The sequence below is a fragment of the Archocentrus centrarchus genome, chromosome 12, assembly GCF_007364275.1.
Source record: "Archocentrus centrarchus isolate MPI-CPG fArcCen1 chromosome 12, fArcCen1, whole genome shotgun sequence".
NCBI classification, from domain to species: Eukaryota; Metazoa; Chordata; class Actinopteri; order Cichliformes; family Cichlidae; genus Archocentrus; species Archocentrus centrarchus.
The window spans coordinates 8,452,916-8,474,306 of NC_044357.1; the positions used below are offsets into that span (position 1 = coordinate 8,452,916).

The 21,391-nt window shown below is 40.6% G+C and overlaps 2 protein-coding genes across 3 annotated transcripts in view; both read right to left on the minus strand.

Moving 5' to 3' along the window:
• sardh (sarcosine dehydrogenase) overlaps positions 1-1,115 on the minus strand; it is a 40,805-nt gene extending 39,690 nt beyond the window's left edge. Inside the window, exon 1 of the mRNA XM_030743381.1 lies at positions 950-1,115. The gene's annotated coding sequence lies outside the window, so the exon portion shown is untranslated. The remainder of the gene's footprint in view (positions 1-949) is intronic.
• Positions 1,116-3,336: 2,221 nt separating this feature from the next.
• On the minus strand, positions 3,337-19,200 carry cercam (cerebral endothelial cell adhesion molecule). 2 transcript variants are annotated; one of them, XM_030742434.1, is made up of 12 exons: positions 19,122-19,200; positions 12,633-12,743; positions 11,668-11,785; positions 11,389-11,523; positions 11,009-11,213; positions 10,687-10,806; positions 10,466-10,542; positions 10,073-10,179; positions 9,801-9,933; positions 8,797-8,924; positions 7,875-8,078; positions 3,337-5,181 (listed from the first exon to the last, which is right to left on the minus strand). In XM_030742434.1, exons 1-12 carry the CDS (start codon positions 19,172-19,174, stop codon positions 4,947-4,949), a joined length of 1,626 nt encoding a protein of 541 aa, XP_030598294.1. In that variant the 5' UTR covers positions 19,175-19,200; the 3' UTR covers positions 3,337-4,946. The 2 variants fall into 2 exon arrangements, with proteins under 2 accessions (XP_030598294.1, XP_030598293.1); XM_030742433.1 differs by lacking the exon at positions 19,122-19,200 and adding an exon at positions 14,810-15,094.
• Positions 19,201-21,391: the final 2,191 nt, after the last annotated feature.

The window sequence follows — 21,391 nt, forward strand, 5'->3', positions numbered from 1 at the left end:
ATGTGTATAGTACATTCTGTTTGTTCTGAGTTCAGAAGACATATTAAAATCCATTTTTTTGTACCATTACTGTAATGGGAACGGTAAATGAAAAAGAAAGGTTCAGCAAAAGTCTTGCATAAAAGCAGATTTGGATAACTTTATTTTACTCTAGTGTCAGCTGCCTTGTTTAAGTGCCACAGATTTTTACCACAGAAACTGCCAGTCAAAGGAAATGTCAAAGCCTCACACTACTACAGAAAAGAATTAAGCGGTGACTTAACATGGTTAATGATTACTGGTAGTAATAAATAAATCACTAATGCCTGACGTCTCCAAAATAAACAAAAGCAGGACAAGATCATATGAATCAGCTCATATTTAAACTACAGTCTAAAAACATTAAAACTGGGCTGGTACTTCATATTAGCTGTGTTGTCATTCCGAGCATGAATTCACAAAGGGTTTAGGGCAAAAAGTGAATGAAGGAACAAAAAAACAAAACAACAACAACAACAACAACAACAAAAACAGGCTTAGGGTGACACTGTACGGGTCAAGAAAATGTTGTCGGTGCTTTGCTATAATTCAACTTTACGCAACCACCAATAGTTTGACCAGGCAAGAAGGATCTGAAGAAAAAAAAAAAAAACGCAAAACTTAAGGCATGTGGAAACCGACAGCACATTAGCCACCGGATAATCTTGCACTTATTGGGCACTGCAAGGATTTTTTTATAGCACCTAAATATGCAACAAAGTACACGATACCGTGCCTCCACAACCCCACACAAAATGCACTCGCGTGGAAACGACACGTCTCAAAATAACAAAGACAACTTTGGCAGCTGCAGGCAGTAACGTGGCATAAAGCTCTGCGGTCTCTCACGCAAAAAAAAAAAAAACACTGTATGAGAAACAACCGAACACGCAGATCGCACAGTACAGTAACTTTGCTGCATGGCACTTACGCTTTGCTGCAGATTGTCCCGGAAACACACTCAATGAAAGATCTCAGTAGGAAGGGGTGTTGCTTACTGGACTAAAGGAGCTGATTTATAGGGAGAAATGGCCAAGTAGTTCCACAGACCAAGAGACAGGGGTGCTGTTGTGGCCCACGAGAGACAGCTCAGCAGCTGTCCGATAATGCGAGCTGCAGCGGGGGTGGACTGCAGTTAGTTCCTACCTATATCCCTCCCCGTGCAGTTAGACCAGATTAACATGGAGTTATCAGTACGCACAGACGCGTGGAAGTGCAGACGGTTTGGTACACAATCAGAAATTAGATCAGTTTGATAAAACGACTGCCAATTATCCCAGTAAGTACCGCTTGGAGAAACGACACAGAACACATGAAAAACCCTTTGGAAAGGCCAATAAAACGTTAAGGAAATTAAACTGTTGGTCTTAAGGGGTAAGCAGGAGTTCAGGAATTTGCTGGTTTTACACCTTACTCAGTTGATTTTATTTATTTTATATACATAAAGTACAGGATACAAATATACTTTCTTTGTGAAAATATTGACACAATAAGCAAAAGAAAAAAATTCCGAAGAAAAAACAAAAATGTCAATTTGTTGTTTGTTCTGTTTGATTCATAAATGTGCGTGTGTGTGTGTGTGTGTGTGTGTGTGTGTGTGTGTGTGTGTGTGTGTGTGTGTGTCAGAGAGAGAGAGGGAGTGATTGTAGGGGATGCTAGGGTAACAGCTGCTGTTGAAGACTCAGTGATCAACCCAAGCAGAAGTAGGACGTGTGATGCAAAAGTATGTGGAATTTTTCTGTGAGGCATTTGATTCAGTGTTGTGGTGAGAAGGACAGGAGTGAAAAAGAAAAAAAAACACACACACACACACTTAAAAGAACACTGCTTGAGAAACACTGAATTATGAACAAAAAAAAAATGAACAGTTGTCTCCACAGCCCTGATGCATCTGTTGGTGAAGCCTGCCAAGCTGACTTCAGGAGTCCCCACCTCCTAACTAGCAGCCAATAAAGTGCAGAGTTTAGGTCCCCTCCTGTGAGAGGAGGTTCTTTCTAGTTCATACAGCTTTGAACTGGACTGAAGCTGAGTGCAGGCGCTGCAGCCAGTCCCTCTATCTTATGTGCAGGCGTCTGACACTCAGAAAGTGAAGCACAGCAATCTTTGAACTTTGTTGACTTCCTTAAACTCTTTTTAATGTGACTGAATAACAGATGTAATGTCCACATGCATTTGTGTGCATGCACATGTGCAAGCTTGTGTGCTACACCAGTGCAAACAGCATAAGTGTAAGGATGTAAATTGTACTTTGTGACTTCTCTTCTGCAATAATTAATGTTTTGTATGTGGCATAATATTACAGAGAGAAAGTTATCAGATACACTATATTGCCAAAAGTATCCACTCACCCATCCAAATCATTGAATTCAGGTATTCCAACCACTTCCATGGCCACAGGTGTATAAAATCAAGCACCTAGGCATGCAGACTGCTTCTATAAACATTTATGAAAGAATGGGTCGCTCTCAGGAGCTCAGTGAATTTCAGCGTGGTACCGTGATAGGATACGACCGTGCAACAAGTCCAATCATCAAATTTCCTCACTACTAAATATTTCACAGTCAACTGTTAGTGGTATTTTAAGTGGAACAACAGCAAGTGATATGCCATGTAAAATCACAGAGCAGGGACAGCAGATGCTGAGGCACATAGTGCACAGAGGTTGCCAACTTTCTGCAGTCAGTCGTTTGGATTTTGGTGTGGGGTTGTTTTTCAGGACTCAGTCCCTTAGTTCCAGTGAAAGGAACTCTTAATGTTCAGCATACCATTTTGGCCAATTTCATGCTCCCAACTTTATGGGAACAGTATGGGGATGGACCGCACATTAGTGCACAAAGCAAGGTCCATAAAGCCATGGATGAGAGAGTTTGGTGTGGAAGAATTTGACTGGCCTGCACAGAGTCCTGACCTCAACCTGATAGAACACTTTTGTGATGAATTAGAGCGGAGACTGTGAGCCAGGCCTTCCTGTCCAACATCAGTGTCTGGAAGAACGGTTAAAAATTCCCATGAACACACTCAAACCTTGTAGAAAGCATTCCCAGAGGAGTTCAAACTTATTATTGTTGCAATCATCATATTAAACTCTGTGGATTAAAAATATGCGTGTGAAGGCAGATGAGCAAATACTTTTGGCAATATAGTTTATGTAATATATGTATACACACACACACACAGCTAAGTGTATGTGTGTGTGCCTGCAGTTACAGAATTCAGGGAACAGTACCCCCTTGTGGTGTTTTTTGATAGTACAACTAGTTGTAGTTTTGTATAATTAAAACTTCCACATACAAAATGTGTTTATTCAATAACTAACAGTCCATAAACACATATATAACAATGTAATAAGATTCTTTCTATGCTTTCTATCCAGTTGAGAAAACAATAGTAATTAATGATTATTAAAATGAATACAGATTAATTGCTCAAAGACACCACGAGGCAAAAAAGCCATTGTACCCGCGTGTTGTACATCATGTTGTGCGACTCATCTATCGACCTAAAAGAAAAACTTATCAAATAAGTTATTTGCAGGAAAGGAAACCCACAATATCAAAAACAATATATGAAACAGATTGTCGTAAATGCTCACAAAGAGGAAGTGCAAGTTTAGTCTGACCCGATCAAATCCACAGACGTGCAACATCAGTTACCTGCACTGCAACCCTGTCTAGACAAGTGTCAGCCCAATCCTGGCGTGACAGTGACGCTACCAAAGACTGTTAAAGCTGTATTTTCATAAGAACTTTAAAGACTTAAGCAACACAAAACATTTATGTTTAAAACATAACATGTGGGATAAGAAAGCTCCTAGCTGCTCTCCAAACACTCAAACAACTGGACATAAGATGAACCGAGGCTACACTTTTCATGCCTCAACATGCTGCATAGATTTTGTACAAGTATTTGAAATTTGGGTCCATATTTTATAGGAGAATCTCTTGTGCTTGTAATAGTATAATACAACACAAAATGCTCTCACAGGGTCCTTGAATCATGATGTAATATTATAAAACCAGGAATATGTGCTTCCATTTGAGACAGCCTGAAATTGAACTCTTGCGGGCGAACTTTGAGAAGACTTGTGTAGGGATAAATTTAATAACCACCTGGCATCATGCTAACTCAGATGATGCTTAAAACAGCTGTAGAGCAGAAGGTAGTCCAACTTAATCCATCACATTAAAAAAAAAAAAACAATTGAGAAGAAGCTTGAATTTTTCAAATGTAAACACTCAATGTCACTAACAAAATACTTTATGAATCTAAACTTCCATAGTGTACAGAGATCCACAAGCCTTGGAGCTGTTTATGGAAAGAAATCTCAACGATGGTCATTTGAGATTTGTGTTACCTGTCTCTCTCCAGTCCCAGTGGATGAAACGCACAAACACAGAAATGCACAGACAGATATGCCAACATGAAAAATAAAAATGAAAAGGAAAGAAGAACCACTATTTTTCCAGACTTGCAAGGAGTTGTTAACAGTGCAGTTACTGAAGCCTCCATCAGTCTGTGATCAACAGATTAGGCACTATCACAGGAGTACATTTAAAACAGATATCTTGACATAAACCATAGATAGTGAATTTACACCCTAAATAAAGAAACTAAACTAAATGTCTGAGCAAAGTAAACCACAAGACAAAAGGAAAACACTCTACACATAGGGCTGTTTGAGAAAAATCTGTGCAAGTTCACGCATTTTATATACAAAGACATCTGTGCATGTCTTTACACAAAGCCAAAACAAACACTCTCCCTTATGTTGTTACCTCCAATCTAAGATGCATTAAAAAAAAAAAAAACAACTCTGAGCATGTCAGTTTGAGGACAGAGTGGAGTGAAAGCCACTCTCCCCAGCATCCGTCTCTGTGACCTCATGGCCTGTTGACCTGCAGCTTCTCCACAGCTACATTTCCGCTGCACTAAAGTTCATCCCTGTAGGCAACTGACAGCATCTCGTGTGCCGGGGCAGCCCCTTTCAGGGTCTTGTGGGAGCCCCTCCAATCGGTCCTTACAGAGTCATCATCCCACAGGGTCGACGTCTCTGTGTCGCTCACCCACTGGGGATCACCGGCGTAGTGACAAGGCTGGACCAGGAGGGGGTGCGCACTGAAGGCTTGTAAGTTTCTGTTGAGGAAGTGGGATTTGTAGTCCTCGCTGACGGGCGGGAGAGGGAGGGAGCACAAAGACAGAGACTACAGATTAAAATCATTTGAAACTTAAAAACACATTTAGCATGTTACAATAAAAAATACTTTTAACAGCAGCACTGGAACTACAGATAAAGCTGTTGGGTTTTTTTTTTTTTTTTTTTTGCACTTTGAGCAATTTTTCCCCATTTACTGAAATGTTACACATGAATATCAGTGATAATTTGCGATTTACTTTGAATACACTGATTTGACAAGAGACGGTGATAGAGGCTGATTTCAAAGATGGTTCGGTTACTCCTGGCATGAAGGGCAACACAAGGACCGACGCATGGGGCGCAGTGGTTGTGTGTTCCTCGCGGGGTAGCCAAGCATATCAAATTAGAATCACAGTGGTGAGAGAGAGCAGAGAAAGCAGGTTGGCTATAAGCCAGATTTCCACACATGATGGAGCACACAGACACTGCCAGGCCTTCTGGTTTGGATCCTTCGGCACAAGGTGCATTTAATTTCTTACAGTTAGCGCCTGATGATGAGCGCTTAGATTCATAATAAAAAATTTGGAGGTGAAGTTAATATTTTACAAACCTCCACTGTTTTGAAGGTGTGATAACATTAAAGGATTTTTTTTTTTTAATATGCAACAAGCAATTACCACAAATGACATATGCACCCATGAAGAATGAAGAGGTGCTGATGATGGCACTACACCAGCAGTTAAAAATCACCAAAGTGGTTATAATTCATGTGTAGGGAGAGACAAACGTGTACAACAAATTTTATGGGTATTTATCGGACAGCTGTGTAGATGTTTGTGACCAAAAATGTGAACCTCATGATGGCGCCAGATGAAAGCTAAGGGATAACCAAAGTCAAGAGGAGATATTGTGGAAGAACCATAGACATGTTCATGTGTTATAGTTAAGAAGAGAAAATGAAGCTCCTCATATGGCCACTTCAAAGCAGAAAATAAAATTTCCCCTTTAAGAAAACTGTAAGAGGGTGATTATTTTTTTTAGCATACCCATTTAAAAACTGATTAAGTTTTAGCTGTCTGATAGCTATTATTATTTCTGGCTCTCTTCCACAGCATGTCTTTTATCCTGTCTCCCTCCCCTCAACCCCAACCATTTGTGGCAGATGACTGCCCCTTCCAGAGCTTGGTAACTACGCTTGCTAGTGTTGCCTGATGAGGGCCACTTTTTCACTCATACATGGTCAGTTTTGGTTTAAAAAACAAACAAAACCAGGACGGCCAGGGTCACCTTACTATCTCTGTCTGTCTGTGTGCTTGTTTGTTTGCCCGCCAACTCCTCCTACAACATTACAAACTTGGCACACAGGTACATCTTAGTCCCCTGAAGGTTCTTTTCTCTAGCAGATATTATGACACTATTGTGTTGCCTTGCAGCAATCTAGCACCAGCAAACATGCATCCCTTCAACACCTTATAAAAGCATTGTATCATCTTTATTTGACAACAGTAACATCTAATCTAGATCTACAAAACTTCAGTTATCCTAGATATATTATGTTGATATATTATAATGCCAACAAAACTGCCTGGCAACCACCTATCAACGAGCTAAAATGATCTGTTTTTTTCACTTTATGCACCCTTAACACCTTATGAAAGAATCCTATCATTATAATTTCATGACAAAAACATTTATATCCACCAAACCTGAATTACACATGATATATTACAATGTCATCATGCTGCCTAGCAGTCACCTAGCAATGGGCTAAACAGACCCAACCTTTGCATTTATGAGTCAACAACACCTTATAAAAGCATTGTATCATTTTCATTTCATAGCCAACAGCAACCAAACAATACTGTAGTATGAGCATGTACTAGCAGTTCTAAATTCAAGGCTTCAAAATGAGAGTCCTCCAATCAATGAGTGACATTAGTGTGGCAGCATCCATCTTTTATATCATCTGTATTGCCAAAGTAAGTAGAAGGTGTACTCTGGGGGGCAAAAATGCTGGTACAAACTTAAATAATGAGCCATATAATAGTGTTGAGAAATTTAAGTATGAACCAAAATGGTCTGGTCTGACCATACAGTACTGTCATCCATGGAGACAGGCAACAGCATTGGCTCAAAAAAAAAAAAAAAAGTAACTCTTCTTTACCAAAACTCTGCCAGAAACAAAACTGGATCCACTCTGACTGCTCAAGTCTTCTGTCACACTGTGTCTAAAAAAATGGCAGCCCACACTGACAAAAACTCAGACCATTAATCCCAGAAAGAGATGCAGACATGAGGCCCGTGCATCATAAAAGGAAAATGTCGAGAACAATTAAATCTATTTTGAAATGTGGCGTTCTAATTCAGCTCGACAAGAGCAACATATCAAAGTGACTTCCTTTCAGAAAAATGCAGTGAAGTCAAACCGCAGACTTTAACACAGGTCTTTAATCTATACATCCCACACAAAACTAAGCTAAATATAAAGCACGTACACATGTTTAAGCAGCTATAGGAAAAAAATGTTTCTAGCAGTGAGGCCCGTTTTAGTTTAACTGGTCTCACAGGAGAGGAAGATTAAAGAGTGCTGAAAAACAGGTCTTATTATGGAAGTCACTGTATGGAATATACAAGATGAAAACAAGAACAAGTTAAAAGTGAGTGCAGAGTAGCATGTAGAAACAAAGCAAGCGTATTTCTGCCATATTTTTGTGATACATACTTGGGATGTTTGTCATACATGATGGGGAGGAATTCATCGACAGGCAGCATCTTGGAAAGTGGCTCAGCATTGAGGAGTTTTTGGGCTCCCTGTAGGGAGATGGCGTAGGACAGAGTCCAATACGAGTAGTCGGCCACCACCAAGTTACGAACATCCTCCACTGCCTGCTCATTTCCAGGATTCACCTGCTTCCTGCCCAAGTATCTGTGGAAACACGAAGCCAGTACAAGAAATAAAGAAGTTAAATAACAACGAAGAAGAAACAAAACCCCAACATGGTCACATGGTTACTAAAATCTGTCTCCACTTTGCTGTTCTTTGCTGCCTAACAGCCTGGAAACATTTTTCAGCATATGCTCTGCACCTGTCATTCAAAACACATACAAAAGAAAGTTCCAGATGATTAGTTACACATCAGTATTTGGGATAAATTTTAAATAATTTATTTCCTAATTACAGAGCCTTTTATTATAAGATATTTATTATTATCTTAGAATAAAAAATAAAAATCACCCTGTGGGACTTCTTGGCTCTGCACATTACACAATGTTCATTTTAATGAAAATAGCAAATGTGAAAATTGCACTGCTGTTAAGAAAAGTATATTCCATTCATGTATTAAAGTATTTCATAACCATTAAAATAAGGAGTGGTGCATTTTTAGATTCTGCAATACATTGGAAATGCTCAAATTGTGTCTGTAGGTTTGTCTAAACCTTACAGAAAGACATAAATGCACACTGGAGTTTATAATAAAGACATACAGAGAGGACTGTTTACACACTAAGAACAATAAACTGCTTGACACATACAAACACACAACTGGAAAGACAGTATAAACCTAACCTGGCCTTCCTCCTCTGTGCCTAATTTAACCAAAACAGGAGATGGAAGGGAACCATAGTAATAAAATATGTCTTACATGATGTCCCAGTCCAGCTCCACCTGCTCCACATCCTGCATCATTTTGAGTACTCGGCGCTTGAAGTTGGCCTGAAAGCGAACATCATCTTCAAAGACCAGGGCCTTATCCATCTGCATGTCCACCATCTACGGAAAAAAATAAAATAAAATATTAACACTATAAACATTAGCTGTTAAAGAAATCGGTATGGTTGTGTCATAAAAGTTGGTTTTCGATATGGATCTAATTGATCAGAAATAGCAGGAGCCTTGGTTCTGTGTAACTATTTTCATTTACAGTCATTTGACAAAGAAAGTACACTTTTCAATTTTAAGGTTTTTAATGTATCAAGGAGGAAAGACATCTGAAGCAACTGTCGCTGCCTTCGTTCTAGGAAGGGTTATAAGGCTATTTACAAGCAACTTGAAGCCCATCATTCTACAGCGAGAAAGTTTATTCACAAGTGGAAAATTTTCAACACAGTTGCCAGTCTTCTCAGGAGTGGACGTCCCAGCAAATTCACCCCTAGATCAGATTGTGCAATGCTCAGAGACAGTGAAAAAAAGAAAACAAGAGCTACGTTGAGTAGACCGTGAACTCATCTGTAAACCAAAGTATTCTAGAGTTCATCTGTTGGACAGCTAAAGCTTGGCCCAAATTAGGTCATGCAACACAACAATGATCCCAAGCACAGCAGCAAAGCTACAACCGAATGTTTGAGAAAGTAAAGTATCAAAGTGCTGCGATGGCCCAGTCAAAGTCCGGACGTCAACCCGACTGTTCTGCTGTGGTGGATCCTTAAGAGAGCTGTGCATGAACAAATACCTGCAAGCCTCAATAAACTGAAGCAACACTGTAAACAAGAGTGCATCACAATATTGTTAAGGTACTCTGCAAGGACTGAGGGATACAATGGATTATTATTTTCTTATCATATATAGTATACTATAAAGTATATATTCACATTTTTAACTTTAGAAAAGGGATTTGACGGGCGTGTGTGGCAGTGTGCGTCCTCTCACCTCCTTCCAGATGTAGTAGTGACTGAGGAAGCAGCCCACTTCTCCTTTGGTCAGGGTGCGCCCAGAGAATGGGTCATAGTATCCTGGCAGCAGGTCGACACCTAAAATCTTAATGTCACTGCTGTTCAGTGCACTACACACACACACACACACACACACACACACACACACACACACACACACACACAAGGTTATAACAAGAAGAAAGTACTGCAAGGTTTAGTTCTTGCAATAAAATGAGACAGGAAAATAGTCCAGAGCAATGTGCTCACTTTCCGTCCACGGCGTCGACCACTTTGACGTCAATCTCCAGCTCGTTTAGAGAAAACAACATCCTGTCTCTACGGTCAGAACGGCGTCGCAGATTAATCAGAAAGATCTGAAGAGGAGACCCAGAAGGTTATTTAAATCATAATCTCAAATCTTTGAATTCACCAAACAGGTCAACTGCATATGCTGCACTTTCTCAAACTCCATTCATCCAGGGGAAAACGTGCTTTGCGCTCGGTCTGGATCTTGCTAAATGTAAAGTACTACCTAGAAAGTTGGTGTTAAAAATTTGAGAGTTAAAATTATAATTATATTTCCTTTGTGCTGACTGAGGTTGTGGTTAACATTTTTTTTATACTGAGATTACAACAGAAAACTTGAAGTGGTGTACATACCTCATCAAATCCCATGAGGTCTCTCTGTTTAGGAAACATGTGGATGAAGCGAGAAGGATGCATGGGTGGACCATCAACTTTCCCACAAACAGGGATATGAGATAGGAGGGGAAAAAAGGTAAAAGACAGCTGAGATTGAGCTGATGTGCCTTTTTTTGTTATTGTTCTCTTACTCTCTGTCAGTATTTGTCTTAAGTAATATTACAAATCTATGATCTTACTCATAGACTCAAGGTGAACATGGACAAAGTTGAGGCGATCGTCTTCTAAGGTGTGGTGCGGTTTGGCCGGGACGTTCAGGTAGCCGTAGCGCTCCTTGTTACACAGGTACATCTGTATCTCTGTTTAGCAACAACAAGCTATCAGTCAATAAATGAATGAATGAGTGAGACAGTTATTGTTGACCATCCTGATATTTTCATCACTGAGTGCTGAAATGTGCAAATATTCTACAGCAAAGTGAGTGCAGACATCATTAAAGTGCAGTAGCTGTCTTGAGTGAATCTAGCTGCTGAACATAACAACAAACAAGCAACTACAGACCTGCAGCCCGACAGGAGAAGGCGAAAACAATGATATCGTCATAGGGCCACGAGTAGTCATCATGAGGAGGGTAGAAAGCAAGTTTCTTCATGCCCTGTTTCCTCAAATCCAGCAGCAGGGTGCTGTGGACCATGGGCACTGGGAAGCAGCCCAGTCTGTGACGGTGACGGGTGGGGAAGTACTCTGCTGTGCGACGATAATATCCCTAAAGAATTTAAATTTAAAAAAAAACAAACGTATGGTTACTTTGAACATGTCTTAGCTCTGCGTGACGTTTTTCTGCACATGTTCAACATAAAAGCAACAACAGTTTTTCTCAAGTATTCCCTTTAAGTGGACAAATGATCTCTAAGATGTTCACATCCTTAAGTGTCGCTCACCTGCGGAGTGATACCGCACCAGTAGTTGGAGTACGCTCCCGGAGAATCTAACATAGGAGCAATGACTGACTTGTTTTCTGCTATCAGCAGGTTGAGGGTGTCTGGGTTTGTGAGGATATTGTCTGTGTCGGAGTACTGAAACAGAGAGACAGAAGTTACAAAGGAGAGAGGAAAGAGAGAGTCTTTTTTCATTCAAATAATGGTTGCTCCTGTAAAGGCGAAATTCCATCTGATTAATCAAGAAAGGAAATAATAGGAATTTTATCTCAAGACAGATACCAAGATGTAATCAGCCCAGTGTTTCCTGGCAAAGTTGAGCGCTGCTTGTTTCAGCTTCATCACATATTCATATCTGCTGTTGGGCCAATGCTTAGGACCCAACTCTCCAGCATAGGACCTGAGACATACAGAGGTGCAATATTATTACAGGCTATAATACTGCATTGGTAAAATGTTGTTTACTTAACACTGTGATTGGCTGAATTTCTATAAAAAAAATAATTCCTAAATTAACCAAATCACTCATAACCCATTTTCAAAATAAAGACAGAACTACAGACCGCGATTTCCCATAATATGATATGAACAAATAGAACAGTATAATGTTGTATTTGTTCTGGCACAATCACCATAGTGAATACAGCACACCAGTGCCAGTGCATTAAGTAAAACCAGAACATTAAGTGACTGAAGTTTTGCGTTTGTCAGTGCTGTGCAAAGAGCAAAAGATGGATAAAGGAAAGCTTAACAGATTCATGACTGTAACAGTTTAGCAGAGAATAAATCACTGACGTGCACAAAAATGGCTACTAATAGAAGTCCCAGACTGAGCAGCATGTACAGACAAGCTGAGATATGCTGTGTCAAACCCTTTTTTTTTTATTTTTAGCTTCTAAAATGACTAACAGATGCACTGCAAGCTTGCTGCCTGCAGAGGTTTATTAATAAGCTTTCATGGTACACGTGGACAAAAAGAGCGAGTAAGCAAAATCAATACCTAAAGTGCAATGTGAGTTGAACCGTTTGATTTATTTTGTCACTACCATGATGACACTTCAGGGAATCTCCAATTGGCCTCGTGATGAGGGAGCAGGATCATATGTGTCATTTATGACATGTGAAAAGCACCTGCTGAAGGTGATCTGCTTTGATCCGCACATGATCTGCAGGATCAAGATGACACGTTTCCAAACCCAGGTCCCAGCAGCACAACAAGTTCAATACATTAACATTTTCAGACTTACGTGGGCTTGTCCATTGGTCTCCACTCAACATAATGGTAAAATTTTTGCATGACAGTCAGCCACTCCTTCAGTATGGCTGTGGTGTTATCTAGGTTATGATCCGTGGCTGCCCTGGAGAGCACAGAGAAAGCAGAAGGTGAAGTAACTGCACCACAGCTTTGTTGCTACCCATCCCCCCTCACTGTGCCAGTGAAACTGAAAATTATGAAAAATGTGACCAAACAAAAAAAACTAGTGAAGATCAGTCTGAAGATCTTTCAAATACTGGATCAATAATGGTCGCATAAACAAATGATTACTACTACTGAGCGGCATTTTTCAGCTCAGTAAAATTCGGTTCCACTGAATAATCTTTTTCTGTGGCTGCTTCTAAGTATAGGTGCTCTTCCGCCTCTCTTGCCTACGGTGTGCCAGAGCATTCTGTTTTGGGGCCTTTACGGTTTCTGTTACATCTGCTCCATCTTCAGCACATTTTGAGCACTTTTAAGGAGGTCTTGATGCATGCTGAATCATCTGGGTAAGAGGCACCTTTAAGGACATTTCTTATCATTGCTATGCGGATGACATAAAGTTACATATCTCTTAAGTCCAAGGATGTTTCTAAATTATACATTTTCCATAGGTGCTTGGAGTCTATAAAAGCTTGGATGACAATTTTCTCCAGCTTAATAATGAGAAAACAGAAGTTCTTGTTTGTGCCCCTGGCAGATTTGTGCCTAAGGTAATAGGAACTCTATGTCTCCTTGCCAGGTCTGCTAAGTCTTCCATCAGGAACCATGAGGTAACTTTTGCCTCAGCTTTCACTCTGGATGTTAAATCTCTGGTTTGCTCTTGTTTTCATCAATATTGTCAAGTTGAGTTCCACTGTGTTATGCTCTGAATTAGAAATGGTTAAACATGCCTTTATTTCATAATCTGGATTATTGCAAATCATTGTTCGCTCGTCTTAAAGTATCCTTGGAACCTCTGCAGGTAGTTCAGAACGCAGCTGCGAGGCTTCTACGTCTTTTCAGTGGTCACACGTCACAATGTTGCTAGTTTAGTTGCACTGGCTCCCCTTTGACTTTACCATTCTGGTTTAAACTTTTAGAGCTCTGCATGGTCACATACCAGCGTACATCAGATAACCTTTACATCCACACCTCCCCAGCAGGTCCCTGAGGTCATGTGATCAGGACCTGCTGGCTGTGCAGCATACAAGGAACTCTCTCTCCCACTGAGCCTGAGCTCTGTGAGCTAAAATCTCATCTTTGTAAACTTACTTTTGGGTAGCTTTTTTTTTTGTCTTCAGTATTTTGTTTGCAATATTTATCATGAAAGTGGCTATGCGAATACGTTTTTACTTGACATTTTCATGACTTTTAAAGTGATGCACTTAACGACCTCTGGACAGAGAAGAGGAGTGAAGCAGCCAGCGGTTTTTTTTTTTTTTTTTTGCACTAAAGTATGCATTGGATCACTTTCCTGTCCATAGCTGTGAGTTATCTCCGGTTGTGTCACTCCAGCAAACCTTTACTTGTGGTCAAGCAGCGCGTGGCCAAAATGACAAGGTATATCAAAGATACTAGATATCTGTCAGGTAGCAGAATGGCTCTATTGCATGACTGACTTATTGTTATTTTTTTTTGTGCGCATCACACACCCCCTTACAGAAAATTTAACTTCATCAAATAATATGAACTCTAATCCAGGGTTGCATAAATATGAATGAGTCTTATCGATATTTCTGCAGGGTGGTGAACGCTGTGAACACATTTTATTACAGTTATCTCCTCGCGGTAAACCAATAGTTAATCTTTCTGCATCGATTACACAATTTTTAAATAGGATTACTTTTACTTCCCCACTATTAAAACACACCACAGCACTGCATTAACTGCGAAACTCGTACAGTTTGTAGGTTTACAGCCCGAAGTCTTAAGGAACAGTGACTCTATACAAACTCCACGGAACATTAAAAACTGCGAGCAAACCACGGGAGGAAATGAATGCGGCGGAGTGAAAGGCAGCCTGGACTGTGAAAGGCACAGAGGGAATAGGGGAGGGGTAGGACGCTGCTGCTTTCACAAACTAATTTAAATGCCATTGACCTTTTGAACGGCTGCTATAGTAGAAAGAAAAAAAAAAAAAAGGAGACCCCCGTACAAACAGGCTGGCAGTCCATGCAGGAAACCCACCACACAGAGATGCGATCTTTGGGGTAGTTGAGTCTCTCCAGAGCTCCGAGGTAGTACGGCAGGGAGTGAGCAGTATTTCTCGCTATGATAGCGATAACCACGGTAGGAGGCTGCATTTTCGACTCCTCCGGATACTTCTCCTCCGAAAAGTAACATTCAGCCTGGAAAACAAAGGCCCCTAAAGCTAGAAAGTGAAGTATCATGGTGGAGGCTGGTAAAGTTGGCAAGTAAATCCGCGGGGCTCCGGAGCAGCACGTAGCCGCGGTACGCGTCAGCACTCCGAGAAGAAGAAAGGGCTTTCCCAAACGTTCAGCCCCCTCCCTGCTTCATGTACAAGCTGGCCCCTTCTGTGCAAATGCAAACCCAGTCCCAGACCCAGAGGTTTATATATAAACTTCCCGTAAAAAAGAAAGAAATGCCACATTGGCATTTACAACTGCGGGATTTTTGTTTGTTTGTTTTTTTACAAAGATGTAGAAGAAAGCAGGAAGTTCGGAAGTTTCTAACCATCCTTTAAAGAAATACCATCAAAATGTTCCCAGGCATATAAATCAGCAACAAAAAATGCATTTAAACAATGCAAGATGTGTCCCAGTTATTCAAAAACCTCTTTTGTCAGTTTTTGAGTAGTAGTAATAGTTTTTAATATCCCTACAAACATTCAGGCCACAGTGTAGGCATTGTATTTATAGACACATTTAGCCTGTGTGTCTGATATTTTGGCATATACATTTCAAATATACGCAGATTGTGCATAAAAATAACTTTTTAATACTATGAAGCTGCAGTGTGCAAAGAGTAGCAATTACAGGGATTCGCCAGCAGGGGGAGGTTTTGATCCAAGAGAAAGACGTTGCGCGCATCATCATCAGGAGGCACCAGTCACAAGGTTATTTCAACTTTTCTTATTTTATGCAACTTAATCCTTATCTTCTTAAGATGTTCTCATATTATCTCATCTTATTCCACTACACTGAGTGGAGATATGTTGCAGTTTTTATTACATGCATATGACTAATTGTTGCAACCTGTCAGTTTTACACTGTTGCTGTTCCCCTTAAGAGGCGTATTGACTGCTACAGAGACACTGAAGGCTTGATGAGCACAAAAACAAGTCTAAATTATTTAAGGGAAATGTTTAACCTAACATTCAGTGTAATTCTTCATATTTAAATTTGCTGCATTCCAGAGCCTTGGCAGAGAAAGTTGGAAAGTTTGTGGTTTTGGGGACCTTTATAATTTTAAATACAGCTTGTAACATCACTTTTCCATTTGCACTGTGGCTTTTATTTACTGTGGTCCTATTGCTCCAAGTGGTCTGTTGACAAGAGAAGATGTACAGTAGCCTGGGTGTTCCTCAGTATATTAAGGAGTCGAAGGTCATCTTGAATGTATTGAGTGCCAGTATGTGGGCAACAGAAAATTCATGGCCAATAGCCAAGTAGAAGATGCAGGAGGAGACAGATGCATTGACTTAAGGTTGTAGGTGTGGGGTGAGAACAGATTAAAACAAAGGATTAAAACACACTTGTACGTGCACATATGCACATATACACAGTTACATCTTCAAGCATATTCTTCTCCTAGAATAAAAATAGAAAAGAAATACTCAAAGATTTGGTAGTTAAACCAAATTGGGCTAAACCAGTTGTGACTATAAAGAGGCAAACATTTTAAAACTGATGCTCAGTCTGCTCAAGCATTCAAGTGAAAATTCAAAACTAGAATTTAAGATGGACAGAAGGGAGGCTGTGAAAAAAGGCGTCTGATGGGAACGGACAAAGGAGAATGAAAATGATGGAAAGGATAGTGGAGGAGAAAAAAAAAGAATGGGGTGCTGCATTAGTGTGGGTGGAAAATAATAAGCAAAGTGGTATATAATGAATTTTGAGTCTTTTGGCGGGCTCTGTGAATAAACAAAAGCAGTCAAGGCTGACAATGGCTGACTTGGGGCAAAGGGGCTGTCTGTGTGGACAGGTCACAAGGGTGGAGGGTCAAATCTCTCCTATTCATGACACCCCGAGTGTTGCCACGCTCACACACAAACACGGGCGCACTCATATGCACACATAGACGTATGTCAGGCGCACTTTCCCAGCGCTTGTGGCTGCAGCTGATCTGGGAGAGTTCAACCTTGGGTGCACTAACTTTTCACTGCGAGGTCAAGGGTGGAGGTGGCGTTTGTGTGTGGGAGTGTGTGAATTGGAGACAGACGGACAAGGAAAGCGAGAGAACGACAAAAAAAAAAAAAACTTCATTGTTTTGACCAGATTGCAGGAGGAACTGAAAAAGAAAACAGCAGTGAGACTAGGATTGTGCATGCATGCATAGAAAAAACCAAAAACAAATCTAACTTGTTTCCAGTGATATCCATCATTACTGATAGTTTTAGCTTTATTTCTGCATGTTGCAAGATACTCACCTCTATGTAGAACACGTATGTCCTAACGGGTCAGGCAGTCTTTGTTCTGTCTTGAATCTTTTCTTTGCTGGGTCAGAAAACTTTAGTCAGCATGAGAGAATGAGTTTGAATGTGACAAAGTGTAAGTGTTTCTGTGTTTGTGTGTTGGGACCGAGACTGGTGGGCAGCAGAGAGTCGTGACATTCTCACAAGCTTCCGGGACCTTTATTGCTGTGGCAATAATCAATAGCGTTCCCACAGAGACGTATTTTGGCTGGGCAGGTCAATACCTGTCACTCAGGGGCTCAGTCGCGGCACATACCCTCTTACTCAGCAGCTACAGCAGTCTCGCTCTGTCTGCTCCCCACCTCCCATGTCATCCTGCGTGGATCTCAGGAGTGTCATGTTTGCACAATTTAAGGAGCTGTGTGGTTCATGTGAAATCATATCCAACTGAGCATCAGCTATTGTTTCTTTACACAGTGTCTTCCTGTGTATACACTAACAGCAGCTGTTAGTGTATCCATCCATCCATCCGTCCGTCCGTCCGTCCATCCATCCAGTATTTTATTTGGTTTAAAAAAATACGCCATTCAAAGTTATTTCTTGTTTTCAGTATTCTGTTTGAATCGACTGATGATTCAGAACACACATTTCCAAACCACATTTTCATGAACTGAAAACTTGATTGCAGTTTCAGATCTTCTTCAGATCAGGAAGTTTTATATGGAAGTAACTCAATGTTAAAAGTGGATTTTTAGGAGTTAGTGTTAGAAAGTGAACCATGGAAGTAAAATCTGAAAATTATGATCCACATTTGAATTACACTAATGTTAATTAAGCCCCTGGATACATGTTTTCCCTAGAGTTTTTACTTCATTTTTACTGAAACAATTACCATTTAAGATTTTACGGAAACCTCATTGTTCAAAGTATGTTTGTAATCAATTGCAAACCCATATTTCATGTTTACACTATGCTCAGTCTTACAGATTTTGTGATTACAGCTGACAGTGTGAAGAGGGGATGCTGTGGAGGTGGCAGCAGTGCAGATAAATTGACTTCCAGGCCAAAGGGCTGGGTGTGTGGCCAATATTGCTGTTTTACTCAAGCACTTAAGCAGAATTGCTTTAGTTTAAAAAAAAAAAAAGAGTAGCTCAAGTCAAGTATTTACACAACACCAAGTCAGCGCAATGTGCTGGTTCAATCCCCGGCTCCTCCAACCTCCATGTCCAAGTATACTTGGGCAAGATACTGCCCAAACTCTGAGTTTCCCCTGGTTCATCCACTGTAGTGTGAGTGTGTGAATGTTAGGTTAATAAAAAGGTTAAAAAAAAATGAAATGTGTGTATGAATGCGTCAATGAGGTTAGGATGCTCAGATTGAGTAGAAAAGCACTATAAAAGTTCTAGTCCATTTTATCATTTGCTCCAACAACGCTCGAGCAGTTATGCCCTCGACATCATGGTGCTTGGTCGCTAAAGTTGGATGGACTTCCCTAAACTCAGGAAGAAACAGCAGCATCATGTGTCATGTTTACAAAACTCTACCAGTGAAGATTCCAAACTCATTATTTAAATAAAGTGAGCCAGGGACACTATATATACACGATATTGCCTATGTGCTGGTGACCTGATAACCTGGTTTCAGGTAGCCTACAGTGTGCCTTTCAGAAGTAATGAAATGATTTTGTTGTTCTTGCTCTTCATTCAGTTCTCTCACCTCATTCGCAAAGGATATTTGAATCTCTGCCTGATTAAACAAAGATTAAAATACAAAATACATTTAATCTAAATTTTGTGTGACTTTTAAAACTCACAGAAAGGAGTGTAACTGAGTCCTTTATCTTTTAGTCTCACAAAAATTGATATATAAGAACTAATTATGGGATATTTGTGATCACCCTTTTACCTCGCGATCGGTAAAGTGTTGCCGAGAATAGTGCAGACTTCCTTGCTCCTCATCGTCTCCGTTACTCCCTGGATGACGCTGTCCGTCTCCCCGTTGCCAAGCAACAGAGCAGCCACTGTCAAAGAATTCTGGGGGATGTTTAGGCAGCGGCATGCTGAGGGGGAAGGAGAGTGTGTGTGTGTGTGTGTGTCTGTGTGTGTGTGTGTGTGTGTGTGTGTGTATGTGTGTGTGTGGCTGTGATGGTGGCAGGAGGAGAAGTAAGAGGGTAAAGAGTGTATTCGTCTGGGTGCAGAGTAGCAGGATGCACACAGTTGTGCATTTATAGGAGAATTTTCTCTTAATCTTTTAATCTCAGCCTTTACACCACTTTCTTTAAGATTTTTTTTTCACAATCCAGCGTTTTTACTGCTTGCGCAAAGTGCACCTCAGATCTCTGATGAGTCAACGTTTCTCACACAAAAATAAATGTCAAACAAACGTATCTTTCAGTTATTTGCTCCCTTTTTAACAGTTTAGTTGCCTGACTGCAATGAGCAATCTCCCAGAAGTTTCAGTGACACGTAATAAACATGATCATATGAGACTGTGTGGCACATAATTTGCTTATTATGAAAGCTGCAACTGTATGTTTCTTGTCTGGCCTTAACACTTGCACATGACTTCTGTATTTCCTTCCTATCACTATCACTTTCTCCACTAGATATTGTAAGCTGCCATAAACAAATCCCACACTTTCATGTTTTCAGTGTGAAACTGGCTACTCTTTCATAAAGATCTTTTGATATGATACAGTGCACCAGCCAGAAGATTTATGGATTGAGAATTTTTGTTTGTCCTTTAAGGCTTTTCAGAAACTCTCCTTTCAATTTACCTCTGTGTCCATTTGACTCTATGTCCTGGCTTGCCTGAACAGCCTTTCCACTATAAATTTCAGTGACATTCCCTGCAACAGTGTTGCCTATAACCTCTTTACTCTCCCACCTCTGTAGCCAGCAGCAAGGAGGAGATGCCTTCACCAGAGGAGGTTTATTTTAAGGATTCCCCTGTCGCCTTTGTCCTCCCTCTCATCTCCATCTCTCGATGGGATGGTTTCATAGCCCACCTCACTGATTGGGCCTACTTCTCCCCTGCCAGGCCTTTTAGCCAGCGGGTTAAACATTGATTTGTGAATGGAGGGAAGCACAGTGGCCCCTGCATGGAGTGCAGCAGTCCCCTACTGTTTCTGTGTACACACACACACCCCTACTATACACCACCAAGACTAATAGCCAACATGAAAGCTTCTGAGCTAAAAGGCTTTAATTCAACAGCTGATGATGGCTGATGGTGATTTTACTTTTTTGTCGAAATGCTGTGTAGTATTTATTTATTTTGACTTTAACCAGCAAGTTCTAAATCACCTAAAAATGGTAATTAACATTTAGGGGGGAAAAAAAGTTTGCGGAACTGCAACAGATCCCACATTTTTCTTACCACATACACAAAAGCAATTCTGTTACAGATCTCGCTCTGATCTTTACAGTATATGTTTAAAAGCAGTGCCAGCCGTTTTTTTTTTCTCCCTGAGCAGCATAAGTGAGGGATGTCAAGGTGAGAGTGAAAGTGGACCCTCTTGACTTCTTCCCGCCTCTAGGAGAGTCAAGTCATGAAAAGACAGAGAGAGGGAGTAAGCAGTTGAGATGGAGGGGTTTGCTTTTCACTCAAAAAAAAAAAAGAAAAAAAAAAGAGCAATGAATGAGTGACTGGCTGAATGAATGAGAGGCGGGCTGGAGCTGAGAGAGGCTCTGGCTGTGTGGATCAGCAGAGGTTAACTCGGCTTCTTCAGAGAGATGAAAAGGGGAAAAAACGGATTGAGCTTTAAAGAGGAGGACCCCCTGCGCCTGGGGCGGGATCAGTCAGGATGATTTATTAGAATGAGAGAGAGAGAGAGAGAGATAGAGAGAGAGAGAGAGAGAGAGACTGAGAGAGGGGGCAGGGAGAGGGAGGGGGCGTTTGCAAGCGTCAAAAAGCTGCAGCGCAGACGCAGCGTTAAAAAGTGCTGATATGCACGACAAGAAGATGGGCATGATTCTGACTCCCGTTTCAAGTAAGAGAGAGGCACACAGGTGCAAAACCTCTAACCACCTGAACTGTTGCCATAAATAGGGACATTATACAAAAACCTTTTATGCACGAAAATAAAAACCTGCTAGTTTGATTGGTAAGCTTTTTAGTCGTGGCTTAAAAAAAGTTACAAACAGAAAATGCTCAAAAATCTTTTTTTTATTTGT